This window comes from Mesoplodon bidens, assembly GCF_964165515.1.
Source record: "Mesoplodon bidens genome assembly, chromosome: 12".
In the NCBI taxonomy this organism is placed as follows: Eukaryota; Metazoa; Chordata; class Mammalia; order Artiodactyla; family Ziphiidae; genus Mesoplodon; species Mesoplodon bidens.
Window position 1 is genome coordinate 85872718 of NC_138168.1, and position 27766 is coordinate 85900483.

Here is a 27766-nt window from a genome sequence, read left to right on the forward strand (position 1 = left end):
AAGCTTTTAGTTTATCAGATGCTAACTTGACGTAGCAGGTGCATCAGAATGCATTTGAGGTATGGACCCATCACATCTCAGTCTGGCTCAAGTGCAAACCAGCTTTGCAGGCTCTATTCTGGAGTGACTAGTATTTACACTGGTACCCAGGAATATATGTACATATTTTAAATCGACTACTTTTTAGGAATGAAATCCAAAATTCTGTTAGAAACTTAAAGGCTGTTTTTCTTTGTTGTTAATCCCATAACATTAACAACGAAGAAAAACGGCTTTTAAGTTTCTTTAAGGTATGAGTGTAAGCTGGAAGTATTGAGGAAAAGTACCCCCTATGATTTTTGCCATTGGAACAACTTTACAGAGAAACAATGTGGATGGTGAAACATATATGAGATGCACTATTTGTTCTGTGTCCAAAAATTACATTGTTTTCATCATGGTAGGGGATTAAAACAAAGAATAACATAAGTATTTACCTTGAACTACTAACATTTCAAAATGCCATTTCTACCCTGCTGGTTTTAACTCACCCACCTACCCAAAATTGTTTTGTATTTCAAAATTTGCACAACTTTTAATTTTTCTAGTACATACATTTAAAAAGAAAGAAAACGTTCCCTCAGCTGGTTTATATTTTGTCATAGGTTGCTAGTGCTCATCATTTCTAGATAATGTCAAACTCTCCCCAACCATCCCCCGCTCTTGCAATGTCTCCGTGTGTATGCCTCTCCCTACAGCCGGTCTGTTTGTCTCCTGCTGCTCTTTCTTTCCCTCTTGCACACACCGCCCTTTTGTTCCTCTGGTTCAGAATTCCTGGGAGAGGTTACACAGCCATGTCTGGTATCCCAGGGTTGAGAGAAGCAACTTTGCCCTACTGTGCAGCTCTGGTTCAGGACCAAGGACAGCGCCTCATGCTACAGGCACACACCCTACTTCTAGTTATGTATGAAAAGAGTTTCTTCTATTTTTCTAGGTATTCATACTTTTCACAATTATTTCATAATACAGTCTCTGCCTATCAGAGTTTCCTCCTTTTTTTTAAACCAAAGAGTAGAAAGGTCTCCCATCTACAGGCTGAAAATGCCTATAATCTTAGTAGTTTCCATTTAATGAACACCTGCTAAGTATTTAGCATACCCGATCTTGCTGAATCCTTATAACACTTTGAAATCGGTGCCATTATCACCCTCTTTCAAACATGGAAGGTATGACACACAGAGTTTAAGTCATGTGCCCACTTCAAAGCTTGTGCAAATTCCTCAGCCAGCTGTGGCAGTTCTGGAGCCCTCACTGACTCATCGTATTCCTTTATGCAGATACCTTCTACAGCATTGGGGACAGTTGGGGAAGAGGTGAAGACCACTGTCAATTTGTGGATTCACACCTGGATGGAAGAACAGGGCCTCAGTCCTACATAGAAGCCCTCCCTGCCATTCAAGGTAATGTGAGCAGAGGCCCAGGGTACTATGCCAGGGGGTGGAGAGGAGGGCTGATATAAGGAGAAAAGTCACTGTAGCTCCGCATTTGGTTTACCATTTGAAGATGGATATTAGCAGAATTTTGGAGCATAAAAACAAGGAAGAGGGGGCTTCCCTCGTGGCGCAGTGGTTGAGAGTCCGCCTGCCGATGCAGCGGACACAGGTTCGTGCCCCGGTCTGGGAAGATCCCACATGCCGTGGAGCGGCTGAGCCCGTGAGCCATGGCCGCTGAGCCTGTGCGTCCGGAGCCTGTGCTCCGCAACGGGAGAGGCCACAGCAGTGAGAGGCCCGCGTACCGCAAAAAAAAAAAAAAAAAAAAAAAAAACAAGGAAGAAACAAAATACTCCTACCACATGCTGGGTTTAGGGTGAGCCTTGGAGAGGTAGGGACACAAAGGAATATAAGACCTTACCCCTACTCGCAGGAAACATGGTCAGTAATTGGGAAGGGAGGATAAATATGTGAAAGGTAACTAAGAGCCAAAGCAACTTAAAGTACACATAAGGACAAGAGTTATGTCACGTGATTGTCCCATGGTCAGGTAATTGTGCAGATTATAGTTACTCTCTGAGTTCAAAGGGCGCGGGCTGCCGCTTGAGGCTTCCAGGGAGGGTTTTCAGAAGAGCCAGAGTCTGAGCTGAGTCATAAAAATACATGCGAAGGTTAGAGGGCCTTCCAGGTGGAGAACGCCAGGACAAGAGTCCAGAGAAAGAAAAAATAGACAAGTACAAACCAACCACGGTATGCTTCAGGAGGTCACGTATCAACTATTTCATGATGGCATTGCAAGGTGAAGATAAGTGTATTATCTCAAAGTTAACAACTTGTAAGACATTACTAACTGCCCCAAGCCCCCAAATAAACAGAACAACTGAATGAAGTCCAGCACGTCTAGTGATCTGGCATTTTTTAAGATATAAGATGCTCGGATCTTTAACATTTTTTAGTTTGGAAAAAAAATACCATAGGTGGTACAAAGATTACCCCTTTTCAAAAAATTAAGATACATTAAAATACACAAAACAGTAAAACAAGTATATTAGGCAGGGTTCTCCAGAGAAACAGAACCAGTGGGAGAAAGAGAGAGAGAGAGAGACAGAGATGGAGAGAGGGAAAGAGAGAGAGAGAACAAGATTTATTTTAAGGAACTGGCTCTATGATTGTGGAGGCTGGCAAGTCCAAAATCTACAGGGTGGGCCAGCAAGCCTGCTAGAGACCCCGGGAAGAGCCAATGCTGCAATTAGTCCAAAGGCAGGCTTCTGGCAGAAGACCCCTCTCTTCAGGGAAAGTCAGTCCTTTCCTACTAGGGCCTTCAACTAGTTGGATGAGGCCCACCCACATTGTGGAGAGTAATCTGCTTTACTTAAAGTCTGCTGATGGAAATGTTCATCTCATCTGGAAAATAATTCCACAGAAACACCTAGAAAAATATTTGACCAAATAGCTGGATGCCATATCCTAGCCAAGTTGACACAGAAAATTAACAATCACAATAAACATACATAATATACCACATGTCTTAATTGTTTCAGGATCTTGCAGTGCCCCAGGGTTAGTATTAAATGCCTTATTTGTATTTCACTGTGTTTCTGTGACTGTTGTCATGGTTTTGGCTCTGAACAGAGGTGCTGGTTCATCAGAAACTCAGTGGCGGAATGGCAGGTAACCTTTCATCTGACAAGAGGACACAGGGCCAAAGGGGTGAGAGCAGCTGTTGAGTTGCCAACATTTTCTGAGGAGGTTGGAGCATTGCTTCTTCTTGAAAGGAGAAGTGGTCAGAACTGCTGCAGGATTCTTTCCTCTGAGAGATTTACTTGAAAGATCTGAAACTCTACCGCAGATTCCAAGAAGTACATCTTGGAGGCCTGAGGTTCTAGGCAAGTCAGGGGCCCCAGATTCTGTGCGAATCTTGGTTAAGGTTGCTTGCGCAGCTCAGGGCCTGCCCTACTGGGAGTGCTCCATTGTGATGGACTAAAACGATCTTCCTCTGTGGAGAGGGAGGGAGGACTGATGAGCACCCTTTCCTACCTGTGTCACACATGTGGAGACTGGATTACCCCCACAAATCATCCTTGGGATAAACCTCAGAGGCTGGGTATTGTGACTCCACACAAAAATGGCCGTATTTACTTGGAAGTAACTTTTGTCGCAAGAACAACTTATCAGAAGTCTTCTGTCTGAAAGGAGGTTGTAAGGATGAGGATCCTTCCTGTTGGTTCAGGTGCTTTTGATGCTACGATACAGACACCATTTCCCAGTGTGGCTTCCATTCCCGCACCACCAAGCAATTCTCCAACACCAGTGGGAGCTCTACAGTTCAACTCTGTTCTGAAACCATTTACCCAGAGATAGCATCAGATGCCATAGTTCCGGACCTCAGTCCTACTAGACTGCCCCTCTTCATCCACTTTATTTATTTATTTATTTTTGCGATACGCAGGCCTCTCACTGTTGTGGCCTCTCCCATTGCGGAGCACAGGCTCCGGATGCGCAGGCTCAGGGGCCATGGCTCACGGGCCCAGCCGCTCCGCGGCATGTGGGATCTTCCCGGACCCAGGCATGAACCCGTGTCCCCTGCATCAGCAGGCGGACTCTCAACCACTGCGCCATCAGGGAAGCCCTCTTCATCCACTTTAGATGCCAATCACAAGTCCACATTGTCACCTGTCTTTCTGATAAGGACAGGCTATAAATCAGAGGTTCCCATGACCCCCTCTTTGGATTTGATTAACTTGCTAGAGGGGCTCACAAAACTCAGAGAGACATTTCACTTACTAAGTTTCGGTTTATTATAAAAGGAGGTAACTTGGGAAGAGCCGGGTGGAGGAGATGCATAGGGCAAGGTGTGGGGAAGGGCAGGGGGCATCCACGCCCCTTCCAAGCACCACCCTGCCTGAATCTCCACGTGCTCGCCAACCTGCAAGCTCTCCAAACCTGTCCTTTGGGGGTTTTCTGGAGGCTTCATTACCTGGGCACAGTTGATGAGATCATTGGCCATTCGTGATTGAACTCCATCTCCAGCCCCTCTCTCCTCCCTGGAAGTTGTGGGTAGGGCTGAAGGTTCCCCCACTACAATCACACGGTTGGTTCCTCTGGCAACCAGCCCTCATCCTTAGGTGCTTTCCGAAAGTCACGTCATTAGCATAAACTCCGGGGTGGTTGAAACAGGGTTTACTATGAATATAATAATATTCCACACACCTGTATAGCTCTTGTCACTCAGGAAGTTCCAAGGGCTTCAGGAGCTCTGTGCTCCAATGGAGATGAGGACCAATTATAAATCACAATATTGCTGGTTATTCTTTCCTCTCTTTCCTTTTACCTTCCAGGCTACTATCGCCAGTACCGCCAGGAGCCAGTCAGCTTTGGCAACATAGGCTTTGGGACCCCCTACTACTACGTGGGCTGGTACGAGTGTGGGGTTTCCATCCCAGGGAAGTGGTAACCACAGGACGGTCGTGCTGGAAGCTCGCCCTGCCCGGCCCCCTCGACTAACTTGCACTAGGGCCTGTGAGCAGGAGAAGAGATGGTGTCCCAAGCCTCACTGTCCCCAGTGTCAGCAAGGCCATACGGTGGACACCGGGCACTTCAGGCATCTTTGATCTGGAGCTCAGTCCTACTTCTTGGTTTGGACCACACACAGAATTCAATGTTGCTGTTAACTTTGCTTCTCCACATGTTTTGCTTATAATAGCTCATCCCAGAGACGGCAGATATACACAGCTACCAGGACGCCTGGTGTGACTTTCATACTTTTTAGGCACAAAGTTCAGACACTTTGATATCTCCCGGGATCAGCATAAACACGCGGTGCTTGCTTTGTGGAACACCACCCATGTTCTTTTTTCTCACTGGACCCCTCCAAAAGTAGCTAAATTTAAGCTTTGGATCCCTTTCTGTGCAGTAGAACTGAATTACTAAAAATGCCACCAAAGGAAATGTAGCCTACTTAAGATTTATTCTGTGGACTTACCCACCACTAGACCAATTGTATCAAATCTTACTTGTAAATTCTCAATTTCGATATATATATATATATATATGTATATATGCATATACATATCCACACTTGTCTGCAAAGACATTGATTAAACTTGCTAAGTTTGTACTTGTTCACTAGATAAATGTGTGTGGGACTTTTTGGAGCAGAGATGCTGTTTATTAACATCTTCTTAGAAGGGTCCAAAGAATAGGTCTCTGTATAACACGGCAAGAATGGCAAGGTGTGTGTTCTTTCTGAGAATGCTGCTGAGCTGTGGAAACGCTTGGGATGCAGCCATGCTAGCTGTGAGCCAGTGGCAAACTGAGTGATTTCCACCTTCCATCCTCACGTGAAAAATGGACTGGTGGTCTCTGTGCGGACACATCCAGTACGTTTCCAGATTAAGATGTTAGGTCCCAGATGATTTTGAAATCCAGTTTAAAAAAACTTCTTTCGCCTTTCCTGCCTAGCTCAGTATCTACTCCTTGAAATAGAAGCATCTTACCCCTCTCAACTGCAGCATGACAGGGTTTATTTAATGACACTTTAATTCTTAAAACGTGGTGTCCTTTCCACGTGAGTGGCACCTCCACATCCTCAGGCAGCTCTGGGGAATGAAAGGTTTGTCTTCTACGTTTCAGGGTAGAAGAACCAGTAGTGGGAACAAGCCAGAGGCAGACACACTTCTGGGGCCTGGGGGCTGTACCACTACGTAAATGACGTAATGGCAGAAAGCATTCCGCCAACTGGAATCAGTTATTTTCGGTGCCAGCAGCGTGTTGAGGTGAAGCCTGATGTGTTCGGTAGGTTTGAAGATAAAACAGGAAACAAGTCACTGCGGGATTTTTGTGATGGGGCAGCGGGAGCTGACATCTTCCCCAGTGGCCACAGTTCTCTCTTCTACGGCAAACGACAGTGAAGAAAACGCAGGCATTCTGACAGTCTGGGAAAATACTAGGATAGGAACCTTCTGGGTTTCTGGGGCTCTTGTACATAAAAGGGGAATTGTTTAAAAGGGTGTCTAAAAAACGCCTATTTTCCACACTAACATTCAAACATGCTTCACAATAACAAGCAAGGATAAGATCTTTAAATATAAGTGAATTTTCCTAATAAACCCATCTTTGTTCTGGGGCCTCCCACGAAAGAGATGGGGGACCAGATCCAACAGAGAGAGGCAGGCACCTCTCCCCCGTGATTCACACTTTCATACATTAAACGTTGTGTTCCCCGTCAGCCTCGCCCTGAAAGGTTTTACACTCATTTCATACACAAAAGGACACGTTTCCCTCAGAAGGACTTTATCCTTACTTCCCAGAAATACAAAGATTTCACTGGTGTTCATTCAGGCAATGTGTTTTGAGCCCCACCTGGAACCTTAGACTGTATTTGATTCTGGAAAGCTGAACTTTTATTACAAAGAGATGTTTGCAGTTCTTTATAGAAATTACTGCAAATCCCAGATGATAGCGCAACCAAAACAAAAACACTGAATTTATGCAAAAAGGTGACAGTATTCTCAATACTCTCTCCAAATTAGGTTATGCAATAGTTCAGATGAGTCCACAACGGTCACATCAAGTTTCTAGTGCTGTGTGGTCCTGGAGGACACGTTTTAGGGACTCCATTGGCAACGGGATGCCAAGAAGGGGGCATTCAAGATAGTAGAGGGTCTGGAAACCATTCCATGTCAAGTTAGAAGAGTTGAATTACCAGATGAGCCTTGTTGGAAAAAACTGAGATGTTCGTCGCTGAAAAACCTTAAATATAGCTGGAAATGTCTAAACCTGCAATTTGAGGCCCTCAGCCTGTTTTTAATTGGCCTGTGAGCTCAGAATGGTTTTTCTATGCATTTAAAGGGTTGTAAACAAAACAAACAGTCCAAGCAAAAACACCAATAGGGCTTCCCTGGTGGCGCAGTGGTTGAGAGTCCGCCTGCCGATGCAGGGGACACGGGTTCGTGCCCCTATCCCGGAAGATCCCACATGCCGCGCAGCGGCTGGGCCCGCGAGCCATGGCCGTGGAGCCTGTGTGTCCGGAGCCTGTGCTCCGCAACGGGAGAGGCCACAGCAGTGAGAGGCCCGCGTACAGCAAAAAAAAAAAAAAAAAAAAAAACACCAATAATGTGCAATGGAGACCATACGTGGTTCCAAGGCCTAAAATATTTACCCTATAAGACAAAGTCTGTATAGCTGTAGATTAGAGTTTTCTTGAGGTTTCAAGAAGGTTTTATCAAAGTCCAGATTTTAAAACTAGCACATGCTACTTAACAGATGTTTGTTGGCTCTTCTCTGACTTGAGTTATATTTAGTATCTAACTAGCAAATCTGAACTCTGCGTTGAGCGGTTGATCCGGGTCCCCCAGTTTCCTGTTGGTCAAGCCCTCTGTGCTGTGGTCTCGGGAAGTATTATGGTCTCTAGGGGACTCCATGCATATTTAATATAACCATTTGGTTAAAACATCATTTCCAGCTTTTACCAGATGAGTTTTGACTTATTTTTTCCCCCCTTTTGACCTATTGAAGCCATATATTTTGGTCAGTTAAGGAGGGTGGGGAATTTGAGAATGTGGTGATGAATGGGGTTAAAACACATTTGCCTCTCTGCACAGAACACAGATCTTAGTCACTACACGTAATTATAACCCCACTGGTGGTCCAATGGTTAGGACTTTGCACTTCCACTGCTGGGGACACGGGTTCGATCCCTAGTCGGGGAACTACTAGACACCACATGCTGTACAGCACAGCCAAAACAAAACAAAAAAATAAAGATGAGGAAACTGAAGAAAAGGACTGTTCAAGGATACACAGCCTCAAACTGGGTGGATCAGGCCAGAATGAGCCTTGTGATTCAGAGTGGTTCCTTTCAGTATATATAGTTATCTTAAAGTCAGGTAGAAAAGTAAAACTCAAACAATGCAAAAATCCTTCCTTAATGAAAAGCACAAATGTATTTCTTACAAAATTCTAAAACAACAACAACAATAAAACAATTCCACCAATAGAATTAGCCCACACTTCTGCAACAGAATACAGGTTGTAGATGCCTTAAAATCATCTCCTTAAGATGTAACTATTTTGCAATTGGAGACAAGAAGTGAGTCTAAAAATATCTTCCCAATCACCCCATGTCCCCATTCTCAGATTAGGCTGAGTCAGGAAAATTGTATGAAAACTCAAAGTGTACTTGTCATGGATGGCTTTCGAGTTTAAATATTAATTATAAGATTATCAATGTACACATTTAAAAAATCATGATGAGAGCTAAGCACATAGGGATTTATGATAAAAGGGAAATAAAATCAACACAGAAATGGAGGCTGATAAATTTAACACACACAAAAAAATCCTTGGTCCAAATTGGGAAAGCAGTTCTCTCTCAAGCAGAGATTGTTTGTTGGCCAAGAACAGAAATACCCTCAAGGGTTAAGGAAAGTGTTTAAGTGAGGTTGGACCCCGTGGTCTCAGGACAGGGAATAACTTGCAGGAGGTGCTGCCGGGTCGTGGAGGTGAGCGAGCAGTTGTCCTTGCCTCCCTGTCAATGAACAAATACGCGCCCCTCCAGCCTGCCAAGCCGTCTGAGTCCTCTGAGCTCCCTGTGGTTTTCTGCAACTGTTTGTCAGACCACGCCCATGGTCTTCACGCTCCACCCCCCATCGCCACTCCCCTCCATCCGCTTCCCCTCCCAGTTCGGGAGACCCCACCTCACTTCACCAGGCAGATGGCAGATCTCCACGCACCTGCAGCTGCGTCCATCCTGCCATCCTCACAAAGAGCTGCCCCCCTCCGGCCCAGGACCAGACTCTGATCTGTAACTGCAGTGTCTCCCTCTTGAAAGATCCTTCCCCCCCCAACATTCAGACGTGCTCTAGCGCTTCTCATCTTAAAAAGTTTTTAATTCGAATTAAAATTTTTTTTCAACACCCGTGGTCCCCTTCAGCTACTCCCTTCACACTGTGCTGGCTTTGAGTTCAGTTCCTGAATTAATCACCCCCATTCCATCCCCTCACCCCCCACTCCCCTGTATTTCTTACACGGCCACACCCTGGCCTCTCGCAGCTCAGCTCTCCCAGGTCTCTCCTGGTGGCTACATCCAGTGGACACTGATCAGGCTATTTCTGTTGTGATCTTTCGGCGGCACTTGACAGCGTGTCCTTCTTGAGCCATCTCCTACTTGGATCTTCCCTCCCAGCTCCAAAGGCATCCGAGCCTTCCTGGTCCTTGTTTAAGGGGCTTTGGTGTTTCAGGGTAACTCTGGCGACTGTCTCCCCTGGCTTTTCTTTCAAAAGCCTAAACACATAAAGAGATTATTTGAGGTGGGGGAGGAAGAAGGTGGGTATTATGGGCTCTTTGTGGAGTGGGGAGAAGACAGGTAAGAGCAGTGCAGGAGACATCCCCCCAAGACGGGGGGAGGACGCTAGTTGGGGTTCTAGGATGATCAGGGCCCCACAGACCTCTCTCTCTCCATCTCCCTGGGAATACAGCGGGGTGAGGATGACCGTGGGGAGCTGATGAGGCTGGACCTGGGTGAAGGGAGGCTTCCAGCTCACCCCACCCGAGCCCATCCCACCCCACGGGGCTGGGAGCAGGAGGGTGTTTGCCTTCCAGGGCCATGGAGGCCTGGGTGGTGGACACTGCATTAGTGACAACCATGCCTCTCATTCACAAAGCAGATGTCAACTGAATCCAAAATACATGCCAGACATCCTTCTAGACCCTTTTCCAGGCTGCAGGGTGCCCAAAATACACACGATCCCTGCCCTCGTGGAGACTATATCCTCGCAGAGCAGGCAGAAGACACACAAGCCAGTAACCAGGTGTCAGCTGGTGGAAGTGAATGGGACAAATAGAGCAGATGACTGTGTCATGGGCAAGTGGGGACCTAAAGCAGCGAAGAGGCTCCTCAATGGCTGGAGAGGAGGGAGGTGGGCATGGAGGGAGCACCAGCAACACCTGAGACCGAAGGGTTTCTGCCTTGGCCTGTGGGATCTCAGACTTGACTTTTAAAGGCAATAATAAAATAATGCTCATTTTCTGGTCTTTGAATTCAGTAGAACTAACCTAGTTGAACCATTATGTTGCTAAAACTTTGACACCATAAAGGAAAACGTCTTGTTCCTGTCCCACCCAAGGGAGGGCTGACCCCAATCCAAGTCCACCCATCCAACTAATCACCCATCTTCAAGATCCACACATCTAGGGGAGAGGAGAGGGACAGCAGGGGTCTTGCACCCAGAATCACCCAGCCAGGCCTCGTCCCTCCTCTCAACAGTGACTGGCTACTGACTTTATATTTGGGTGGAAAAAGGGTCCTTTTGTAATTTTCCCAGAACAAAAGGCATTTAACCTCATGATGAGCTGAAATCTCCCTTCCAACAGAAAAATTAATTAGTGTCTACCTTTTCTGGAACTTTGCCATACCAATTTCCACTACTCACTGAATTATCAGTTTTATGAAGGCAGAGGCTGTAACAGAGCAGGATCCTATGGGACTTTCCCAGAACAGATGCCCCCACCACCATGTCATCTGCCTGCCTTTGGTCTGTAGAAAAATTTTAGTCAAAGAATAAGTTTAATCAGAGAAGTGAGAAATTGCAGAAAGAAAGGAAAACAGTCAGGCAAGACACAATAATAATAGTTTAGCCATTAAACAAAGTCAAGGACTTTTAGTTCCTCCTCAAGAGCTATAGGCAATATCCTGAGCCATAACCTTTGAGCTGTTTTTTAGATACTGAAACCCCCACCAGGTGGAAGAAATTAACTGTGTGCTGCCCACAAGCACGGAGACCCCAGACTGGCTGGAACCAGAAGGTTGATGATGTTGACTCCCAATTACATCACCACCAGCCAATCAGAAGCATGTCCACGAGCTGATCACACACCCCACAATCCCCCTCCCTCACCCTGTCTTTAAAAACCTTTCCTCGAAATTCTTCGGGGAGTTCGTGTCTTTTGAGCACTAGCTTCCTGGACTCCTTGTTTGGTACCTGCAATAAATGCTGCACTTTCTTTCAGCACAACCCAGTGTCAGTAGATTGGCTTTACTGTGTGTGACCAAGCGGACCCAAGTTTGGTTCGGTAACAAGGCCACATCTGTTATTTCATTTACTATATCACATCCTGCCATCTAACACAGAGCCTGGTGCTTTGTGCTCTCCTGCATGCATTTCTTCTATGTGTCCTACTTTGTTCAGTCTGCTGGCCCTGTTCACTTTGTCTCAGAGAATTTGAGGCCAAGATCATTTTCTCAAGGAAGTCCCATTGGCATGGAGAAATCTGTCCAGTGTCTGACAATGGTCCTCTGTTAGCTTATTTCCAGTTCTGTGACAATGTTTTTGGTTTCTGTTATTTTTTTTCCATTTAGAAATTGGAGATGAGATACACTGTAGGTCATTTGTAACATAGAACCTGGAATATAAAAGGTTGGTAAATCAAGCTTATTTCGTTTTTTTCTTTCTGATAGCAGGGAAACTTGTAGTTGGGCAAAAAAAAAATTGAGCAGGGGAGGAAAAACCCATGCACATAGGGGTCCCAAGAAGTTTACTCCTTCCCCTGTCTTCCAGAAGGCTGGTTGATGCCAGGTAGTAGAAGGGGCCTGGGTGGGAGCTGTGTCTCAGGCTAGGGAAGAGGTGGTGAGAAAGATTCTAAAGGTGGATCTCTATGTTGACATCTTGCCTTCCTGCTCCTCTCTGGCCTGTCCTTCATGTCTTTGCAGTCTACTTGTACTGGACAGGACCCCTCAGAGCACCTGCAATTTACACTTCAATCCACTGTCCTTTCTGAGAAAAGCAGCTTTGTGAAGGAGCAAAAGTTGGCTACACTGTCCAATTCTCATTGGACAAGAACAGTTCTGGAACTACAGCATGACAGTAGGGAATGTTGAGATGCATCCATCAGATTACATATCCCTTTCCGGAGTTGATAGGTAGGTAGATAGTAGAAAGATAGATGAATGGATGGATGGATGGAGAGAGAGAGAGAGAAGGGAGAATAACACCATCAAGATTTTCAACAGTGATACCAAGAGAGAGGCTCAGGGAGCAAGAGAGACACCAGAAGAGCCACGCTGGTCTACAGGTACCACATCTGTTTGGTCCAGATGTTTGCTCTCGATCAGAAACCTTGGTTTCTGCTCCACAAATTCTTCTCTATCCTTGCTGTCTGCAACTTTTGTCCCATTTCTTCAAAGATGATGCAGCCATTTGAGCAGATATAGACCTTATACATATTTCATTAAGTAAGCAAACATTTATTATTTACTAACTTGTAGAAGGCCTTGGGATGATGGATTAGTGTCCCACCAGTAAACAGATGTCACCTTCAAATTAGGATAATTAAAGGAGGTTTAAGAAAGGGATTGCTTATGTAGGTGCAGCTGGGGAGCCACAAGGAATAGTGCACCAGTGGGCTGTTGCTACCTGCAGCCTGGAGGGCCAGAGGGAGGAGTGGTTGGCAGGATCTAGAAGGAGAGTCTGACAGACAAGCCCAGCTTCAGAGAAGTGATAACCTCAGTCAATGGATCAAGCAACCCTTCAGGGAGGGAACCCAGGTTTCCTCCTGCTCACTCTCCTCCCTTCCTTTCCTCTTTCCCCTTCCTCTCGCCTTCCCTCCTATTTCCTGCCAGGGTCCTCTTACCCAAAGCCACCTGGAAGCCAGGTGGCAAGGAGGCTGGTTGATGAGCTTGAAACAGGTTGGCTCCCGCCACAGAGAGCAGGGTGAAGAAAGGAAGAGAGCAGATCTGCAGAGACACGATTAGAGGCATCCACCGCTTCTGGGAAGTGATAATGCATTTTTTGCAATCATTCGTTACTTTTAGCCCATTAGGATACCATTAGCAAAAATTAGTTAAAGACAATTTTTAGAGAGCTCATTTAAATAGAAAGGGCCTTCATACTCCCTTCTCTTCTTGGAGCTGGTAGAGACATCAAGGATATTTAGTTTAAATCATTATATAATTAAGGAAACTGAGACCCGGAAAGCTGAAATCACCTGCTAAAGGCACACAGCTAGTCACAGGCCCTGCTCTCCCAGCAGCAGGAATGGCAGGTGTGAGCACCTGGCTACGGCTCCGATTTCCCTGATTGTGACGGACGCTGCTAGTTGATCAAGGCAGAAGAAGCTGCATCACTGTCAACGCTGCCCTCTCAGCCGTCTCTCAGTTGAACAGCACCCGTAGTCAAATCCAAACATGCTGCGGTCCCCACACTACACCGTCTCATCCCTGTAAATGTCTCGTGGGCTTTGTTTTTTTGGCCATGCCGCCCAGCCTGTGGGATCTTAGCTCCCCGACGAGGGATCAAACCCGTGCCCCTTGCAGTGGAAGCATGGACTCCTAACCACTGGACTGCCTGGGAATTCCCAATGTCTCTTAGTGTTGATTCCTGACAAAAATGAAACTTTCATTCTCAGGGCCCCATATTATGTGGTTGGCATAGAAGAGAAATGATAGTTTGAATGAACTCAGTGTTTTCCACCCCAGTTTTTGCCTTAGTTGACAAACTTGGCTTTGTTCAGCAACAGGTTCTCATTTAGTTCGATTTATCAAGGATTTGCTCAGCGTTTGTTGGGTACTCAGCGCTCTGCTGGTTGCTGCTGAGGCCAAAGGGAGAGAAGCTGGGTTTGTTGTCCTTAAAGGTCTAGTCAGCTTCAGGGGAAAAGCACCCACGCCTCGCCCTCGCGCGGGGCTGAACCTGGGGTTACTCCTCCCAGCCGCCTCCTGTGAGCCCAGACTCAGGAGCGCTGTGTCTCCTCCCGCGTCCATCCCTGCGCATGTGCCGCGCACACACTCTTCATGGCCCTCCCACCTGGCCCTGCGCAGGCATCGCTTCCAGACCACCCGCCACCCTAACAAGACCCCAGTAAGCCTAACCCCATTACCAAACCTTGGAAGGTTTGGAAATTTATGGATTTGTCTCAGGATGAAAAAGTGGAGCAATTCACAGATGGGTCTTGAAAGCTCTCTATGGGAGCTGGTCCTGCCCTACTAAACTGAGATTCCTTCAGGAATGGCTGTGTATGGCCAGCTGCTCCCAGGCACTACATGCCCACTCTGGCCCAGGACTTCATGGGACCCAACTGCAGACCCAGGGCCATGTCGGGAGAGTGGATGCAACCTAACTTGTGCCCTCAGTACCTGGTGACATTTAGCAACAATGTCAGGCTTTCTCCACTGTTCAGCGTTTATCCATCCTTTCTTTAATTCAACAAACTTTCCATGACAACAAGTGCCAGGGAGTGTGAATGAATAACAAACACATAGAGTTCATGCCCATCTCAGAGTTCACACTCTACCCTAAAACAGTACTTGAAAAGCTGGACTTTTTTCGAAGCTTGGTGAAATAATATCTAAGTGATGGGTATTTTATGTTTCTTTCTCTGTGCGCCGTCATCTCTATTGTTCTATGTCCGTGTGAAGCGCAGCTGCTTTGAGACTCTCTAAGTTCCATTTCCAACGTTTCTGGGCCGCCTTGTTGTATAGGAAATATTTATTTGGTGACGACTGCTCTGTTCAGCTTTTGATGCTGAATTGGAAAATGTAGTCTCTCCTTTGGGAATGTTCTGGTTAATGAAAAACAAATGGTGGTCTGAGAGGTACAAAGCTTGTTGACCAGTCCAGAAGATTTTCTTGGTATAAATTCATGGCTTTGTCTGTAGTCAGGATATTTCATGTACTGATAGAGTTGGAATATACCTTGTAATCTGCTTCACAGTTCAAATACAAGGTGAATACCATTAATACATCCATCCATACATCTATAATAGCCAATTGTCCTTACTAAGTTCCAGAGACCTTTCCAAGTACAGATTCATTCTTTGTTTTCATTTTTTATTTTTAAGCCATTTTATTGAGCTAGGAGTAACATACAAAAAGCTGTGTGTAATTAATATATAAAACTTGATGGGCTTGGAGATAAGTCTACACTTGTGAAACCAACACCACAATCTATGCCACAAACATATGTATCACCTTCGAAAGTTTCTTCACACCCTCTTTATTTATTATTATTTTCGCATGTGATAAGAACACAGCGTAAGATCTACGCTCTTTGCAGATTTTTAAGTATACAATACAGTGTTACAATAGCCCCTATGCTGTACAGTGGATCTCTATGACTTACTCATCTTGCATAATTGAAACTTTGTAGACTACTAACTCTTCATTTTCCCCTCTCCCAGTCCTTGGCAACCATTATTCTACTCTCTGCTTCTATGAGTTTTCCTATTTTAGATTCCTCCTATAAGTGGAATCATTAGTACATGACCTTTGTGACTGGCTTATTTCACACAGCTTAATGTCCTCTGGGTTCAAACATGTCTTCCTTTTTTAAGGCTGAATAACATTCCTGTGTGAGTGTGTGTGTATGTATAATGTGTTTTTATTCACCTAAAATTTTTTTCTGTTCAGTAGAATTCACGCTTTGTAGCGTATATCTCTGTGAATCTTGACAAATTCATACAGTCATGTAACCACCAATATAATTAAATTCCATCACCCCCAAAATTCCTATTCCCCATCGCCAGCCCTGTCAGCTGACCTGTTTTCTGTCTTTATAATTTCACCTTTTCCAGAATGTCATGTAAAAGGGACCATACAGACTTCTGAGCCTGCCTTCACTCTGAATGAGCTTAATGCCTTTGAGATTCGTACCTGGTGTTACCACATGGAGTCATCCTTTTACTTCCTGAGTACTGTTCCATTGTATAAATATGCCACAGTGTGATTATGCACTTACCAGATGGAAGGACATTTGAGTAGTTTCTGATTTGGGGTGCTTGTGTATAAAGCCACTATAAATGTTCGTGTACAGGACTTTCTGGGAACATAAGCTTTTATTTCTCCAGGAGTGGACTTTCTTAGTCATATGTTAAGTGTGTGTGTGTTTACCTTTGTCTGAAACTGTCAAAATGCTTTCTAAAGTGGAGTACCATTTGCATTCTTACTGGTAATGTGTGAGACTTTCAGTCGCTCTACATCTTTGTCAGCACCTGTATTTTTCTATTTTAAAACTTTAGCCATTCTCACAGGTGTGGAGTGATGTCTCACTGTGGTTTTAATTTGCATTTCCCTAATGAATAATGATGTTGAGCATCTCTTCACGTGCCATCCAGATATCGTTGAAGTGAAGTGTCTTTTAAAATATTTTGTCCATTTCTTTTAATCGGGTTGTTTGTTTACTTATTTTTACTTAAGTTTACTCTATAAAACTTATAAATGTTTTATATAGTCTGGAAATGAGTGTTTTGTCAGATACATGATTAACATATATTTTCTTCCAGTGTGTGGCTTGACTGTACTTTTCTTAACAGTGTCTTCTATGTAGCACAAGTTTTAAATTTTATTCGTTTAGTTTATCAAGTTTTTTCTTTTATGAATTGTGATTTTAGTGAAATAATTAAGAAATTACAAAGATTTCCTCTTATGTTTTCTTCTAGAAGTTTTATAATTTTAGCTCTTAGTTGTAGGTCTATAATCCATTGTGAGCTAATTTTCGTGGAAGATGTGAGGTATAGGTTGATGTTCTTTTTTTTTCTGCATATGCAGAAAAAATGTTCTAACACTATTTGTTGAAAAGACAAGCCTTTCTCCATTCAATTGCCTCTATTGAAATTCAATTGATATGCATGTGTGGGTCTATTTATGGATTCTATGTTCTGTTCCATTGGTTTATCTTTACATCAATACCACAGTCTTTTTTTTTTGTAGCTTTGTAATGTCTTGAACTCACATAATATGAGTTATCCAACTTTGCCCTTCTTTTGTAAAATCATTTTGTCTATTCAAGTTCCTTTGCCTTTCCATAGAAATTTTAGAATCTGCTTGTCAATTCCTACCAAAACAATGTATTGTGGGACTGATTGGCATTACATTGAATCAATGAAAAATTTAAGAAGAATTCATATCTTAACAATACTGAGTCTCCCAGTCCATGAATTTGATATATCTTTTGATTTATATAGATCTTATTTGATTTCTATCATCAATGTTTTTAGTTTCCAGGATACAAATCTTGTGTATATTTGGTTGGACTTATGTCTAAATAGTTCACATTTTTTTGGCAATACTATAAATGGTACTTAAAAAATTTATTTCCAATTGCTTATTGCTAGTATATAGAATTACAATTTATTTTGTATGTTGGCCTTATGTCCTCAATCATGCTAAACACACTTATTAGTTTTAGGAGACATTTTTGGACATCTTGGGACTTTCTACATAGGCAATCATATCATCTATGAATAGAGACAGGCTTATTTCTTCCTTCCCAATATATATGCACTTTACTTCTTTTTCTTGCCTATCTCTCTGCTAGGACCTCCAGTGTGATGATGAATAGGAAAGGTGAAAGAAGACATCTTTGCCTTGTTCCTGATTTTAGGAGGAAAGCATTTAGTCTTTCACCACTAAGCATGATGTTAGCAGTAAGCTTTTCTTGTAGATTCCTTTTATCTTGTACTTACTCCCTTTTATTCCTAGTTTCTTCTGAATTATTGTCATTAATGAATATTGAATTTTGTCAAACTATCTATTGAGATAGTTTTTATTATTTTATCTGATGATATAGTGAATTATGTTATTAGATTTCAAATATACAACCCATCTTGCATTCCTGGAATAAACCTCATTTGGCCATGATGTAGTATTATTGTTATTTTAATATATTGTTAATTTCAATTTTTCTAGTATTTTTGTTGAGCATTCTTGCAACTATGCTCATGAGAGATAATAAAAAGTACAACTATTCTTATCTGACGAACAGTCTGCCCTTAGTTCTCTGCTCTCTGAGAGCCAACCACCATTCCTAAATGCAGGCTGTTTCCTGTGTCTGTTGCCACGTTAGGGTGGATGAAATCCCAGTATTGTTATGGGCTCATTAATCACCCAGAACCATTGCTCGTATGCTTAGGTTTTGAATAAACCCCAAAGACATTTGCACAGCCTCTGTCTGCAGTTTTGAATGTCAACCACCGAGTAATAGAAACTTTGTTCTTACATCAATGATCCATCTATATCTCATGATTAAAATTTTATTCAGCTGGAGCCAAGAAGACTGTCTTTTCCTCGTGAAAAAAAGCTAAAGTCACTTTTTTTGCAACTGGCAAATAACAAAAATCTTAATTTAGTCTGAAATCCTAACCTCACTAAGTTTTAGTGGCTTCTGATCTGGGCCAATAGAGCAGCCCTCAGCTTATAAAAGATTCATACTTAGAGTTCTTCTTCCTTGGTTTCTGCCGTGATAACCAGTGTAAAGCAAATATCTCTAGATTTACTCCCCCCCGCAAAAGCCACCGAGATCCTCTAAGACTTCTCTAAATGTTTTATCACATATTGCTGACAGACCCTCCTTAAAGAAAATCACCTGAATTTTGCTGCCATCAGAATGACTTCTTAAATTTCTTAAAGGTGGAAATAAAATATATATGTATCAGATTGGAATTATGTAGTTATACATGTCTATTTTGACAGAAAAATCAAGTTAGTTGTAGTGTCTTTTGGAGGAAAGGCCTTCTTGAGTGAATACTGCTTGTATAACTTTTTCAGCATTGTACACCCAGCACGCAGCCAGGCCTGAGCACTGTGAGAATTTCCTAGGAACTTATACTTAATGACGTCCCCTTAGGGTGTCTGTAAAAACTGTTGCAGAACACATGCACTGAGCTGCTATAATCACACATGTAACGGTGTATAGGTTGCATACTGAGCAAGAATGTGGAAAGACCTAAAAAGATTTTTGAGAACTCAGTCTCTGCTTTCTATTAGTTTCCCCATATTTCAAATAATCAAAACCTGTTGCCAGGGCCTCCCTGGTGGCGCAGTGGTTGAGAGTCCGCCTGCCGATGCAGGGGATACGGGTTCGTGCCCCGGTCTGGGAGGATCCCATATGCCGCGGAGCGGCTGGGCCCGTGAGCCGTGGCCGCTGGGCCTGCGCGTCCGGAGCCTGTGCTCCGCAACGGGAGAGGCCACAGCAGTGAGAGGCCCGCATACCACAAAAAGAAAAAAAAAAAAAAAAAAAAAAAAAAAAAAAAAAAAAACCTGTTGCCAAATGTGAAATAAAATTGAACTGTTAACTTTCACTTACAAGAGAAGATACAAAGTACTTTGCTTACTAAACGTACCAAGTTACTCAAATGCCCCAGAACCACCGTCTGCTATGTCTTCTCTGCTGACCACACACCAGGGTCCCACCAGACACAGAGCTAGGTGAGACACAGGACCTTCCAAATGGAAGCGATGCAAGGAAAATCTTAAATCTCATCAACTCCAAAGTCTCTTTTCTCTTTCAGAGTGAGGAGAAAATTCATGTACAATAAAGCAGTGAGAATCTTCCTAAGAGACCGCCGATTAAAAAAAAAAAAAAAAAGCAGGCGAGGAACAATGATGAGTAGGAGGATTCTGGTCACTGAGATGTTTTCATTCCCTCTTAGTTGGGTCTGTGGCTGTAGAAGTTGACCCGGATGGGTCAGTAGGATGTAAGGTTTGTGTGACTCTTGCAGAAAGATGTCCATAGCATCCGGAGCTTTTCTTGTTATGAACATTATTGTCCTTATTTAAGTGGACAATGGCCATTACTGTGCTCTTCCCAAGTATTCTATTCTCCTCTTTCCGAGCACTGAGCAGGACGGCAAACTCCTTGTGCTTCCAGCAGCAAAGTGCACGACCTCCAAGCAGAAGCACTGAATTTCCTGTGTGACGCACTCCCTTTTCCTGCTTTGAAGGTCATGAAAGCAAGTGTTGCCATGGATCCTTGACCATCCCGGATTCTGGGTGACCACAGTGAGCGGAGTATCTCCAACTCATCCTGTATGTGCAGCAGGAGCAAAGGATCCACACCTGTTGTGTTTCTCCTGTGATATGGAGGTTATTTATTAGCATAGCAGAGATTTGTCTTTGAGTTCCTTACAAATTCAGGTCAAAATACATGTGATGGGGTAATATTTTGGAAATATTAAGTTTTTTGCTTCCCCTTTTTCCCCCTCTATGTCATGGCTACTGCTTCTGTGTTCGTTGTCTCGGGAGGGGGATGTGGTGGTGTGAAGAGCAGATATCCGTTCATTTATTCAGGTATTAACTCATTTTGTAATTACTTATTGAGCTACCTGACAGACACAGATCTCAGTGCTGAAGATCAGCCATGAATAATGGAGCCTATGCTCTCTCCTGGCTTTGAGTTTCCAGCGTCTCTGTTGGGAAATGGAGAGTGCAAGCATCAACAAGATAGTGGATGGCAGCAACTTTGAGAAGAATTTGGCTGGTCTTCTCTTTTCCCTGGACAGTGGTCCTGCACCCCGCCTTCTGGCAAGACAGCAAAGCCTGGGGAACTTGGGAAGAATCTGAGGGGAGCTCTATGTGGTGGCTCCACAGGAGCCCTGCCCAAGTGGCTAGAACTTGGGGAAGGCCCAGCAAACCCAGGCAGACAAGGCAAGTCTCATCAAGGTTCCCAAACCAGGAGCAGAATTATCCCTGTGCCCCAGGAGGAGGGATAGAAGTAACAGCTAAGCCCCTGGGTCTGCAAGAGGCCAGTCGACAGGACTTACAAGGATTGATAACCACAGATCCTACGATCAGAGGGAGATCTCAGCAGATACCTGTTGAGCAGACACCACTGAACTAATGCGGACCTGTCTCCTCCCACATGCACGATGGCTTGGTTCAATGTACGCACTATAGAACTTAGCACAACTGCAGAAAAGGGGAGGGGCATCCAATGAACGGAGATTCAGTTTTTGCCGCCTGGTGGTATCAGGGTAGCGAGGCTCAGAATCAAAGGTGCATTTTTGGTCACCGAGTGGCTGAGATTTACAACTACTAGGCACAAATAAGATTTCTTCCTGGAGACAGTCTGTACTTGAAACCCATGCTGAAGGCCAGCAAAGCAAACTTAACGTGGCTGCAAGTAAAAATAAGCCATCAAGGCTCAGTCTGTCACTGACCTGGAAGGAGACAGCACAGAGAGGTGCCTCAGCTGGTCAGCTCCACTGCAGGGGGAAGACACAGGCTTCTCCTTTGGCCCCGTGATCCCCCGCACTCCCCACCCCCAGCTTCTCTCCTCCGTGGTCTCACCTCTTCTGCCCTCTGCTGAGGTCCCCTCTTCAAATGAGTCTGGAAAGCCCAGACTGCCCCCAGGGTCAGCCTTAGACCCATCTCTCTTCTCACATCCTGCAAAGGATCGACTGTTTGTGTCCCCCCAGGATCTGTATGCAGTATGGTGGTGACAGGAGGTGGGGCCTTTGGGAGGTGATTAGTTCATGAAGGTGAAGCCCTTATAAGAAGAGACACCAGGGAGCTTGCTCTCTCCCTGCCATGTGAGGACACATCCAGAAGATCGCCATCTGCGAGGCAGGAAGGGAGCGCTCGCCAAAACCCAAACATGCTGGCCTCCTGCTCTGGTACTTCCAACCTCCAGAAATGTGAGAAATAAATGTCTGCTGTTTAGGCCACCCAGTCTATGTTATCTGTTATCTGTGACTCAGACACGTTCTACTCTATTTTCAGCTTTGTGCTGAGAATGATACGCTGTTGAGGAGAGCTGAGAGCAAAGCTCCCTGGGAAGGACAGTTAACTCAGAAACATCATCGTAGAAAGACAGCATCCAGTCTCGTGATGTTTGCAAATTTCTATGCAGTTGGCTCCTTTCTGTGAACTAATTCATTCCTGTTTCCAATCATTCTTTTAAAAATGTTCACAAATCAATTTTCCATGATCTCCATTATCTACATCCCCATTTTTCATGACTACTGATAACTCAGCAGCCAAGGACAGCACAGTTACAAAATACATTTAATTTTGTTTAGATTTAATTGTGTTCCAAGATTATGCTTTGATACCCTGGAGATAAAAAAAAGATTTAGAAACCATGGGTCAATTTAAATTAACTTGTTGAGAGATATTCTCAGAAGAAATCTAGAATATTTTTATTTTTAAGTATTGCTGAAAATATTTTTGGCCTCTGAGTATATATGCGTTCTCCACTGAGCATTTACTTTGATGATCCTATCTAGATGAACCGTTTCATTCAATTTGATTCAGCTTGATTTTATTCTGTTCAACTCAACTCAATTCCATCATACTAATTGATATCATTTAGTATGATGGAATTGATGTAGGTGATTATTAGCATCTACATTTACATATAGCAATTTGCTAGGCATCCAGTCATGGTCCCTGAATTTGAAAATTCGTCATTGAATTGGGAAAGGGAACAACTCCAAGATGATTTGTAAGCCAAAGCATAGTAATCAGAAGAGGCTGGGGATGACAAAGATGAAGCAGTCTCACCACACTTTCCTCCCATGTCCATGGCAGACATTTCTAATCATTGCTGCATTATCTCTGTGGCCAGTGGTGACCTCAAGATCTTTCTTGGTCAGTCACGATCAATTAATCCATATTGGTATGTTAACTGAGCCTCTTATCTATCCCTGGAATAAATTATATAAGTGCTCAGATGAATTCCAAATTGGAAAATTTCATTTGGGTTTGTGCCTGAAAGTTTTTTGCTTAAGAAAATAAAGTAGCTTGGGAATTATAAGGATTTGGTGTTCAAGAATGAATTAGAGCAACATGAGTTTTTACTGAGTTTTTCCCAGTCAATTCACAGCATGAATTTATACAGTATTGCAAAGAAACATTTGAGAGACTAATCAGAGGGTTTTGAAATCTGAAATTGAGATTAAAATGTCAAAATCTGCAAGCTGTATTGAGACCCAGAAGCACAAGTTTCCACCGTACTTTACCACTATTCAATTATGTGATCTTCGGGAATTCTCGACGCTTCGGTCATTTGAGCCTCATGACTGGATTGGGAAGCGTAATGTTTTTACAGCAATTTTTTCAAAATAATCTGAATTCAGCATCCTAATATAAGTAACAGATACAAATGCAACATTCCTGGTTGAAGCTGAGGCTTGGAGCCTGGGCCCTGATCCCTGTTATCTGCCCTTCAGCCTCCACCTCAAACTCATGGAAGACCCTGAAATACCTGCAAAGAACGTTAGCAATTTGAGGAACATATTTTGAAGACTCCTAGACAAGAGATTCTTTAGATATTCTTCCAGCTCTACACAGGTTAATGAGTGTAAATCAGCTAGATCTGATTCAATACAGTTGTGATGGCATTGATAAAAATAACAAACTCTGGAAATCATTTATATAAAGGGAAGATTTGAGCAGGTAGAGCAGGCAGTCAATCCTTTGTGCTGTTTCGGGCCACTCATCACTCACAAGGTCCCGGCCTAGGAACTTCTGTGCAGCCCATCTGACTGTTTTCCTATTACTTTGCTCCCTCTACCATGTGGCAGTGTGAGATCACTTCTGTGTATATAAAATGAGAGAGATGAATAAACTTTTAGTGGACTTGGAGGCCAGGTTTTCAACTTCAGTCTATTTTTAGTATTTTGACATTTTCTCCTTGACACCAGTTCAATAACACATTAAAAGTCTTTCCAAAGGCTGTATTTATCATAAATACAGACTCATTGGATCCTGCACGTCATTGACACATCAAGGTCAGAATTAGAGCCTCTGAAACTTACGGTTTGGCTACCGCTTCTTTGGTATAAGTAAGAGTAAAAAAAAGTTATAAATGAGAAGCAGAATCTTTGATCTCTACTGGTAGCAGAATAGGTATTTGGTGATTTGGCTCTTGCATTCTGGGCTCTAGAGTTTCTTAGGCCCTGACAGCTCGGGGGTTATGGGGAGCCTGTACAGCTTTGTGACATCAGACCATTCATGGATTCAGTCCTGCTGGTTTTAGGTTGGAATCACACAAGGAAAAAAAGGCAAATTAAATCATTGAACACAATCCTGCTTTTTGATTGCTCACATGTAAATAACTAAAGAGAACCTGGAACATCTCTTCTCGGATAAACTTTCACAACAAATTTTCCAAGCTCTAAGGTTCTGGAGAACTGGATCTCTCACGGGGGACCCAGGACCTCACACAGACACTAGTGAGTAGCAAACAGAACATAAAGAGAAATGAGCTTGGGCAACATTGAACAGGACTGGAAGCTGGTATCAGTCCTTGAGCTGGGGGTGATGAGCATAGATTTTTTTTTTTTTTAATGGGAATTGTCTTTAAAAGGGGAAGATTGGAAGAGAATCAGATGTGTTAGGAAGTGGGGTTTGGAGCTGGAGACTGTATCAGACTGATCCTCACCTGCATTTTCTTCTTCTGCTTTCCTCACCCATCTGTTTACAGCTCTCCAGCGCGCTGGACCGAGCTTTCAGTGGGCGTGGCCTCCCCGCCTGTCAGGGCTGCGCAGTCTCAGTTGTGCTCTTAGGAAATGCACCTTCCCGGGAGCCCACTTCAAACCTCTGAATTAGAATTTCTGAAGGTGGCTCCTAGAAATAAGTAGGTTTTTAAAGGAAAATCTTCAGCACTGCTTCCTCGGGGAAGCCTTCCCCGACTTTGCTGTAGCATGGGCTGCAGTGCTGACTGTACACTTATTTGCATGATTATGTGTTATTTTCTGTCTTCCCCGCTCAACCAAAACTCTGTAAGAGCAGAGACTGTGTCATTCTCACTCACCGTTGAAAGTCAGGTCTTAGCACTGCACCAGGCACATCACAGCTACTCAATCTGTTGAATGAACAAATAAATGAATAGGTAAACAGGTGAATGAATGAATGGAGGGCTAGGGGAATGAATAGATGAGCCGCCGGGTTTGGGAAATGCTATGGCGGTGAAAGTCCCTTCACAGGTTAGCTTTTCTGATCTCTGCTAACATCATAGTCCTTATTACGGGATGTACGTTGTTATGATTATTGGGGGAAGGAGGAAAGAAAATTAGGAGTGGAATTTGCGAGATGGATAAAAATATAAACTACATAAATTTTGTCAAAATTTACTCCACTGAGTAGGGGTTACTTGGTCACATTTCCAGCTCAAAGGGGGGCAACTGATGTCATGAGGAGACAGATCTTGCCCAAGCTTCGAGCCAATCTCATTGCCTTTCTTACATTATCCTGGGTCTAAAGGAGACCCACTTCTGATTGTTTATTACTTACTGAATTCTGTCATGAACAATGTTCTCACACTGAAGCAGTCAGAAACTAAAAGTACCACGTGACTTTACATGGTAGAGAGCCCCAAACTCAGCTGTTGAACAGAACTGGTTACTTTTCAACTGGCTCTCAGAACCAGGGTGAATGTATAAGATCTTGCAGGGTTTACACGGTTTTCAAATAACCTCATCAGAGGGCCCAGAAAATGGCAAAACAAGTTACTCCAGGACATGGGCTAACTCAACAGATGTGACTGAGACAGGAAGGAACAGGTCTTGGCTCAGGTTTACGGCAAGTAAGGGGCACATCCTTTTCAGAAGTCAGGAGAGGTGAGCGGTCTGGAAGCTGGATAGCCAGTCCAGGCCTGCAGTCAGAAGTCGGAGCAAGCTCTCATAACTAACGTCGATACCTAAGACAGGGTCCAGAATCCAGGATTACCAGGGCTCTGGCACAAACCTGTGCGCAGGAGTCCAGAGTTTCAGCCAGAGTTTCAATGATTAGGATCCCGCTCAGAGGTCATCCCAAGTTCAGAGTCAACAAATACTGAACAGCACAGGTGCTGAGCACCTACACCTCGCAGTTAATCCTCACCCTAAAGTTAGAAACTGGGTATTACCACCATTACCTATAGCTGAGATTGGGCAATAGTTCCAGACACTGGAACTATTTATTTATTATTTAACTATTTATTATTTAATTTATTATTATTATTAATTATTTATTTTATTAATTATTTGATTAATATTATTTTATTATTTAATTAAATTATTTGATTAATAATTGATTCTTAATTATTTAACTGTTTATTAATGGGTAAATAAATAATAACACTTTTTGAATATTAATAACTTATTAACATGTATTAATTCACTTGAGTCTCAAAATTCAATAAATACTTACTAAATGCCGTCTCTACAACAGGGAATATTCTAGGTGTTAGGGATTTAAAGATAAGTAAAACATTGTCATCACCCTCTGATCTCAGAGTCCAGAACAGTGGTTCTCAACTGGGGTAATTTTGCCTCCCAAGGGACATTTGTCTGACAACAGTTTTGGAGGGGAGGCAGATGTTAGCAGCATCATCCAGTAGGTAGAGGCCAGGGATGAGGCTAAATATTCCACAAGACACAAGGCAGCCTCACAGCAAAACATTATCTGGCCCACAATGGCAATAACACAGAGACTGGGAAACCCCGAGTGAGAAAGTGACATCCACACGTAAAGCTGTAAGTGCAATAAAGTATGGGACTTCCCTGGTGGTCCAGTGGTTAAGACTCCGTGCTCCCAGTGCAGGGGATGAGGTTTTGATCCGCGGTTGAGGAGCTAAGATCCCGCGTGTCACATGGCGCAGCCAAAAATCAAAAATAAATTTTAAAAAAAGTGTTAAGCACATGATGGTGTCAGGATTGTACAGGATGCAGTGGGGATTCGACGGACAATATGATCAGTTCTACTGTAGGGGGGGCAGGGAAGTCTGCGAAGACTTTTTGGAAAAACTGGGTCTTGAAAGATGAACAGGCGGTGTCCTGGCGGATAGATGGGTGGGCGGGTGCAGGTACAAGCCAAGACCAAGGGTGAGGAACGCTGTGACCTCTTAGGTCTGGGAGACTGTCCAGCCCTTGGGGTTAGGTCCCATCCAGTTACAAAAACTACTCTCTGAGGTGTCCAGAAAAAAAAAAGATAATTGCACATCAGTTTTGCCCTCAAAGAGCTCATATTATATAAGACCAGTCATATCTCTAAATCAAAATAATTCCTCTTGTCAAGTTTTCATTTTGACACAGAAGTGAGGAAACAAATTAAGGACACTTACAATATCAACTCTGAAGTGTGTTCTAGCCACTCGCCATTGTTTGATTCACTTTGAAGTGTAAGGGCAAGCCCATGAAATTGATCTTCCCACTTGAGAGCTCAAAGTTTTCATATGAGAAGCACACAAAAATTAAATAACTGCATAGTAAGCTTCTTTTACCAAGGAGGGCATAATGAGATCAAGAGCCCATAAAATATTTTTGGAATTTGCTAGAACTTACCGAGGGCTGTCACTTTGTTCATAACACTTTCTTACTTCAGTCCTACCACATAGAATTAAACCCCGCCTGAGCAAGCCAGCCCTCTTTGCTGGATATTCACCTACAGATAGAGGCTAGAGAGGTGCTTTATGGAAATGCTGCCTTGCATAGTCAGAACTCGAATGTTCCCCCATATACGAAAAAAAAAAAACCACACAGTAATGAGACATCAGGATGAAAGAGAAAGGTCAGTGTCTGAGAACGCAGGAGAAAATACACTGAGTAAA

The 27766-nt window shown here is 43.6% G+C and overlaps 1 protein-coding gene across 3 annotated transcripts in view; it reads left to right on the forward strand.

Annotated features, from left to right (window-relative positions):
• Window positions 1-5572, forward strand: part of FNDC1 (fibronectin type III domain containing 1) — a 100699-nt gene extending 95127 nt beyond the window's left edge. For all 3 annotated transcript variants that reach the window (XM_081250946.1, XM_081250947.1, XM_081250948.1), the window contains 2 exons: window positions 1317-1439; window positions 4808-5572. In XM_081250946.1, the coding sequence (XP_081107072.1) occupies window positions 1317-1439; window positions 4808-4923 (239 nt within the window). In that variant the 3' untranslated portion in view covers window positions 4924-5572. The remainder of the gene's footprint in view (window positions 1-1316; window positions 1440-4807) is intronic.
• The last annotated feature ends 22194 nt before the right edge of the window (window positions 5573-27766 follow it).